We start from the raw sequence: 8,414 nt of genomic DNA on the forward strand, positions 1-8,414 counted from the left end.
CATATCCCCCCTTTTAGCCTTCTACTGACAAACTCGTACGGGTCTAGGGTACAAGTGCTTTAAGCCATTTTAAAGGCAATAAGTACCTCTTCCTCTGGTATCATTGCCCACTTGGAGAATCTCTTCTTTTGGCCAGTCGGCAATAGTTCATTTTCGAATTTGTGATATACCAGGGTACCCCCCTTATCCTTTCCTGACTAACTCGTACGGGTCTAGGGCATAAGTGCTATGAGCCATTTTATAGGCAATACCAACCTCTACCTCTGGTATGATGGTTGATGTGGAGAATCTCTTAGTTTGGCCAGCCGGCAATAGTTCAGTTCGAATTCGTTGTAAACCGGAATACCATATCCCCCCTTCTAACCCTCTACTGACAAACTCGTCCCGGTCTAGGGTGCAAGTGCTATGGACCATTTTAAAGGCAATAAGTACCTCTTCCTCTGGTATCATTGCCCACGTGGAGAATCTCTTCGTTTGGCCAGCCGGCAATAGTTCATTTTAGAATTTGTGATATACCAGGGTACCCCCTTATCCTTTCCAGACTTACTCGTACGGATCTAGGGCATAAGTGCTCTGGGCCATTTTATAGGCAATACCAACCTCTACCTCTGGTATGATGGTCGATGTGGAGAATATCTTAGTTTGGCCAGCCGGCAATAGTTCAGATCGAATTCGTTGTAAACCGGAATACCATATCCCCCCTTTTAACCCTCTACTGACAAACTCGTACGGGTCTAGGGTACAAGTGCTAAGAGCCATTTTTAAGGCAATAAGTACCTCTTCCTCTGGTATCATTGCCCACGTGGAGAATCTCTTCATTTGGCCAGCCGGCAATAGTTCATTTTCAAATTTGTGATATACCAGGGTACCCCCCTTATCCTTTCAAGACTAACTCGTACGGGTCAAGGGCATAAGTGCTATGGGCCATTTTATAGGCCATACCAACCTCTACCTCTGGTATGATGGTCGATGTGGTGAATCTCTTATTTTGGCCACCCGACAATAGTTCAGTTCGAATTCGTTGTAAACCGGAATACCATATCCCCCCTTTTAACCCTCTACTGACAAACTCGTACTGGTCTAGGGTACCAGTGCTATGGGCAATAAAGGCAATAAGTACCTCTTCCTCTGGTATCATTGCCCACGTGGAGAATTTCTTCGTTTGGCCAGCCGGCAATAGTTCATTTTCGAATTTGTGATAAACCAGGGTACCCCCTTATCCTTTCCTGACTAACTCGTACGGGTCTAGGGCATAAGTGCTATGAGCCATTTTATAGGCAATACCAACCTCTACCTCTGGTATGATGGTTGATGTGGAGAATCTCTTAGTTTGGCCAGCCGGCAATAGTTCAGTTCGAATTCGTTGTAAAACGGAATACCATATCCCCCCTTTTAACCCTCTACTGACAAACTCGTACGGGTCTAGGGTACAAGTGCTATGGGCCATTTTAAAGGCAATAAGTACCTCTTCCTCTGGTATCATTGCCCACGTGGAGAATCTCTTCGTTTGGCCAGCCGGCAATAGTTCATTTTAGAATTTGTGATATACCAGGGTACTCGCCTTATTCTTTCCAGACTAACTCGTACGGGTCTAGGGCATAAGTGTTCTGAGCCATTTTATAGGCAATACCAACCTCTACCTCTGGTATGATGGTCGATGTGGAGAATCTCTTAGTTTGGCCAGCCGGCAATAGTTCAGTTCGAATTCGTTGTAAACCGGAATACCATATCCCCCCTTTTAACCTTCTACTGACAAACTCGTACGGGTCTAGGGTACAAGTGATATGGGCCATTTTAAAGGCAATAAGTACATCTTCCTCTGGTATCATTGCCCACGTGGAGAATCTCTTCGTTTGGCCAGCCGGCAATAGTTCATTTTAGAATTTGTGATATACCAGGGTACCCCCCTTATCCTTTCCTGACTAACTCGTACGGGTCTAGGGCATAAGTGCTATGAGCCATTTTATAGGCAATACCAACCTCTACCTCTCGTATGATGGTTGATGTGGAGAATCTCTTAGTTTGGCCAGCCGGAAATAGTTCAATTCGAATTCGTTGTAAACCGGAATACCATATCCCCCCTTTTAACCCTCTACTGACAAACTCGTACGGGTCTAGGGTACAAGTGCTAAGAGCCATTTTAAAGGCAATAAGTACCTCTTCCTCTGGTATTATTGCCCACGTGGAGAATCTCTTCGTTTGGCCAGCCGGCAATAGTTCATTTTCGAATTTGTGATATACCAGGGTACCCCCCCCCCCCCCGTTATCCTTTCCTGACTAACTCGTACGGGTTTAGGGCATAAGTGCTATGGACCATTTTAAAGGCAATGATATAAATTGTTAATGTTAAGATTAATGACTGAGATTGGTTTCCGTAATTTTGAAGAATTATATGTCATTGAAATAGTACTTGACAGTTTTTATTTTTCTGTTGTTTTTATTTTATGTTTTACATTAATTCAATAATCACAAAATTTTAATAAGAACTGTTCTTTACTTTATTTGTTTGTTGTAATGTCCCATTAAATTTCTATATATTTCAATTTGTTATTGCTTCAGTTTACATTATTTCTCTTATCACAGAATGTTAAAAGACCATTACTTTGTTTTATATTTATGGAAGCATTTGCATTGTTTTTATTACATTTACAATGTTATTTAAAGACGCAGACCTAGAAGTCCTTGAAGAAGACCACAAGTTAATTTAGTAAACGCGGACCTCGAAGAAGACACCCATTGACATGCCTGTTTGAAGTAATATCACATATAAATAGGAACGTTATTTAATCATAGTTATCGTTCATAGTTTCTAACAACACTTCTTCGAACGCAAGTCATCTCATGAATATTATTGCCGGCTCATGAATATTATTGAAGGCTGGCCTCATGAATATTAACGCCGGTTGCTATCGACGGCTATATCCACACTAGTGTATTTATTGCAGTTCATGTTGAAAGAATTTAAAGTCAGTTAGCCCGTAGTTAGATTTCTGCACCATAATGTTATTCTGTGTGTACACAATAACGAAATATGTGACTATGAGTGTCTTTTATTAAGAAGATGAATCTCTGAATGACATTTATTAAATACATATTGAGGTCGAGAACTTATTACAAATAAATGATAAGATAGAATGACTAGGATAAAAGACAAACGGTTAGAATGACACAGCAAAGTCCGAGTTAGAAATTGTATTGCAACATGCTATATTTTGACTCCTTGGATAGTCGCTGGAACATTTATCTGACATACATAATGTGTCACACTCGTTTTAAACAAGATACTGGATACAATGTCTCAAATTTGACAGATGAGCTACGAACGTATTCATCCCACACAACCCACCAATGTTCAACTGTTAGTTAGCAAGGATTTTTACTGCCTAAACGGGAAAAGTCGAGAGCTCACCATACAGTTATACGTTATCAATGAAACCCTTTGAGTAAAGTATGTAAAGTATATCTAAATGCAGTATTCGAACCTGATATACGCTTCCTTATGATCAATGAATGAGCGCACTTAATTTTCAGCATAAGGCAAATATCGTGAATGACGATTATGAAGGAAAGGCGGACGATATTAAATATGTTCAAACTCAAAAGACAGAGACAAACGGACAACGTCATTTAAAAATATAAAAAGCTACTTAAAAGACAAACACAGCATAAAAAGCTAAAGATTTAGCTACACGAATACTACGAAATACAACAAAGAACTTTTTTTGTATAAAACTGCACGCTTCCTTACGTATATCATTTTCTTTTTATTATTGATATGGTCATATTGCTTTCTCCTTGACATATACCAGCGTATCAATAATACATGTACAAATACTACTTGTAATCAATTGCCGTGAAATATTTCTCATAACACAGTAGCGGATCCAAGGAAGGGGAGTTCCAGCGATTGGAATCCTTGTTTAATTATGACAGGATCTACACTGTAACTCAATACATACTATCTGTTCTAAACTATTAAAATGAGACATTTTTGAAAGTTGCGAACAGTACAAGGGAAGTTTTGGAATGTTTATGATTTGCAAATAGAAATAACAGTTCCATATATTATGAAGGTAATATAATCTATAAACATTCGTTTGACCCTAATCAGTAGCTTCAGCTAGATACATTTATTTGTCTGTGCATAGACATCATTTACTATGCTATGAATAATCGAACGAATGCCATTCGTTGTCGACCAAACGATATTTCAAAGTTTGGGTAGGTGACAAGCAAATGTGAAAGACTTTTTTCGGAGGAAAACATTATTTGTTGAAATCACATCAGAAAAAATACAAACTGAAGGTATTTTTTTTATACATCTCTAGAATCGTACTTAACTTAACATTACACATACAAGAAATAATTTCCTAATTGGAACCAACAGCGAATAATATGTTATTAGCATAGGTCTGTTCTGTGTTCCTTAGGATTTTCCTTCAGTTTTTTGGATACCAAAATTATATAAGTGTCCTAAGCCATGTTACAAACTACGTCAAATTGATGAGTTTTTTAAGTGCCTCTAGAAACATCTTACTTAATTACAAAATTACAAATATCAATTTTATCAGCAATCTACGCCGGGTTCAAAGTTATTGTGATACTACCTAACCGATAGGCGAAGTGAATTGGATTTTGATAATTAAAAGCTCTAAGGACCTAAGTAGATACAATCTTAGACTTCTTCTTTTTGCAATTGTATTCAAACATGTACTTTTTATTAAACATATTGTAACATCTATTCTATTATTTATCAAAACATGATTCCAGTGCCAAAACATAAAAATATATAAAAACAAACCTATGAATTTTTCCGACGTTTCCCCGCCTGAACATGTGATTTCTTTACATGCTGATCTGTCCGTATGTCTACCACCATCGTCCAATGCCAATTCATCGTACGTACATGACTCTAAGTGAAATGAAGAAAATGTTCCACTTGGCTGTCGAGTTTTATCAAATGAATTATTTGTAAATACTTAATATTAAACAGTGAAGTACTAATATAAAATAGCGGATAATTTTTAATCGAAGAACATTCACCCACACATAGTGTAGACAAAAACTTTCAATTGTTACAATACGTTTACTGTCAGCAGAAATGTACTATGAGAAGGTAATATCTTAAATACATTATTTCATAAAAAAGAAAGAATGGACAAAAATTATATGCCTATTTCAAATTCGTCGTTAAAGTACATTTGTATTATATATGTAAACCTAAATTACAAATAATATAATAGAGAGCAGGTAATACACATTGATTATGCAACTACCATAATGAAAAAGTTAAATCATCATATATTTAACTTTACTTGGATTATTCGAAATAATAGTTTACATTATTACATAGTAAAATAATAAACAGTTCATTTACCATTCAAAAAATCGCTTACAAACTACATGTGTAAGGTGCACGTCATAGGAGACAAACAAACTTAATTTAACTGGTCTTGACATTGAAATAAATCACAAGTTTTTTTCATTTGATTTTATTATTTAAGAACCAGGACATATCAATTAAAAAAACAAACTGTTTATGTAGTTTTTTGCGAATGATTAATGCAAATGTTATTCAAAATCAGTTAAAGTTACATGATAATCAATTTAATAATTAAAAACTATTTTATACCTTTTAACAAAATAAAGTCTACATCATAAAATAAAAAAGACAACTTACGAGTGTTAACACTGCTCACGAAAATAAGCAATATTAAACCTGCAATCATGACTTTTAGTCTGAAAAGTAAAGATTGCTAAATGCATAGCATATAACGATATCATTATATAATTTTATATCCATTGCCAAAAAAATTAAACAGGTTATATAAATTTCAAGCTTCCGACCTAAGGATACAAGCCAAGCAGTGTTTGTGGTCTTCTTTAAATGATGGGGCTAAAAGCTCAGGTTCTTGATAACGTCTTCATTTATAAACGGACAACTCGCTATATCAAGTAACACTTAATTATAGCCATAATACAGTCAACTAATAGCCATGTTACAGTCAACTAAAGACAAGAAGTTAGCAATATCCTTTAACTCTACTTTCCGCTATATAGATGACGTTCTTTCACTAAATAATTCAAAATTTGGTGACTATGTGGAACGCATCTATTCCATCGAACTAGAGATAAAGGATACTACAGATACAGTTAAGTCGGCCTCATATCTTGACTTACATCTAGAAATTAACAATGAGGGTCGGTTGAAAACAAAAATTTACGACAAAAGAGATGATTTCAGCTTTCCTATTGTGAACTTTCCATTTCTAAGTAGCAACATTCCACCAGCACCTGCATACGGGGTACATATCTCCCAATTGATACGATATTCCCGTGCTTTCATTTCCTATCATGATTTTCTTGATAAAGGGTTGCTGCTCACAAGGAAGCTATTAAACCAAGAGTTCCAAGTGGTGAAGTTAAAATTATCCCTTCGTAAATTTTACGGACGTCATCACGAGTTGGTTGACCGTTATGGAATTACCGTTTCACAAATGATATCGGATATGTTCCTTACGTCGTAACTACAATCCCCCTCCCTTTCATGAATGGGACCTACCGAATTAGACTATTTACCGGATTTTGTTTTCAACCGACCCTCATTGTCAATTTCTAGATGTAAGTCAAGATATGAGGCCGACTTAACTGTATCTGTAGTATCCTTTATCTCTAGCTCGATTGGATAGATGCGTTCCACATAGTCACCAAATTTTGAATTATTTAGTGAGAGAACATCATCTATATAGCGAAAAGTAGAGTTAAAGGATAGTGCTAACTTCTTATCTTTTAACAATGTAATTACTTTAATTGCAAATGAATGAAAACACAATATTATCGTAACTTGTGTCAATATTTTAAAGAAAATATACCCCTATTATTTATATTTCAAATAATTCAAATGTTTAAATAATTATATGGATATTGATCAAATGGTTCCCATATTTTTACTGTACCATATTCAGATTTCAACAACCAATGTCTTTCATTATTTTATCCTAGCTAAACTATTTTCAATCTAAAATTAATGTATTGTATACCAACAATTGACGTGTAGCAAATTCATGATAATGAAAAGCAGGGCTATACATCAAAGAGATGCACTCATTAATATAAAAACTATTTTTCTAAAATTAATGAACAAAATATATATTCGTTTGTGTCAGTTAGTGGAGGGAGTTGTAAAACCAAAGGATGATGATAGCTTTGTAATGTGACGATTTTTACTCTGCACTGTTTTGGGCCCTCTCAAAGTTGATATGTGGTCGCGTCTTTTGTTACCCATTTAATTCATAGGTGCAGAACATATATCGATGGGCCTTTGGAGTGAACAATACAGATCAACATTTTTTTATTGGGATTAAATTGACAAAAGCAGACATAATTGAAGTTAGGCACGGCATTGTACTTATAATACAAATCATGTTGTTGCATAAGTATTTTGTTTAAGTACGTGACTGTATATTAGATTGGAATGTGTTCACTGGTACATAGGATTCAAAAAAACTATCTGAGATTATCAGTTATATGTTTAAACATGTGTCGTATGAATTGCAAATGGAATTGTTAAACATTCAATAATTGTTTAATATCAGAAAGTATCGAATTTGTCACCAATTGTTATGTAGCTAGGACAATACCTGACTTTTCTCTTTTTTTATGTTAGGAGTAAACTTCAATTTTAAGATTTAGCTATTTTTAATTGATAAGCTATAAATAACTTATAGTTTTCATTTCACGATTTAAATGCATTTGTATTACATTTAGTATAATTTATACATTTTTAGATCTAAATTTTAAAACTTAATAGGTTGAATGAGGACTTTAGAAATGAGATTAAACGCAAAATAAAAGGTATATTTTATTAAAGAAATTAAAATAAACCAGAAAAAGGTAAATTTCACTTACCTTTGTGGTGTTCGGAATAAGAGTGTACGACACAAAGATATGTTTATCCCAGCTGGTAGTGATTATTGACATATGGTAGAATCAAAGTCAATATTCATATATATTTTAGATTTATTTTCTTCGTTTATCTTCAATTTATTTTTATTTTATAACGCCTGTCATAATATGTCGAAGACACTTTTATTAGTAAACATGCTTAATCGGTTTACAGTAATATTACCAATTGTTCCATTTTGGTCGAACCCTTATTTGTATATCTAGTAAACAACAGGAAGGAATTAATCTAAAGTTAGTATGTACATAAAAAAGACTTGCCTCCACTGCATGTTAATGATATGCCCTATAGTATATATGGAGAGTTGTCTCATTGGCATTCAGACCTCAGCTTCTTATATCAATTTGGTAAAAAAAGAAGTCATCTCTGCATGTTCATAAGATGCCATAGATTAGAACTTTTAAAGACATATAGTTTTTAAGATTCTAATTATAATATAATTATATTTGTT

The 8,414-nt window shown here is 34.7% G+C and overlaps 1 protein-coding gene across 1 annotated transcript in view; it reads right to left on the bottom strand.

Annotated features, from left to right (window-relative positions):
• The window catches only part of LOC139524354 (uncharacterized), a 262,486-nt gene extending 254,500 nt beyond the window's left edge, over window positions 1-7,986 (bottom strand). The window contains exons 1-3 of the mRNA XM_071319119.1: window positions 7,909-7,986; window positions 5,681-5,739; window positions 4,802-4,912 (exon numbers count right to left, since the gene is read on the bottom strand). Of these exons, the coding sequence (XP_071175220.1) occupies window positions 4,802-4,912; window positions 5,681-5,729 (160 nt within the window). The 5' untranslated portion in view covers window positions 5,730-5,739; window positions 7,909-7,986. The remainder of the gene's footprint in view (window positions 1-4,801; window positions 4,913-5,680; window positions 5,740-7,908) is intronic.
• Window positions 7,987-8,414: the final 428 nt, after the last annotated feature.

The sequence above is a fragment of the Mytilus edulis genome, chromosome 5, assembly GCF_963676685.1.
Source record: "Mytilus edulis chromosome 5, xbMytEdul2.2, whole genome shotgun sequence".
NCBI lineage: Eukaryota > Metazoa > Mollusca > Bivalvia > Mytilida > Mytilidae > Mytilus > Mytilus edulis.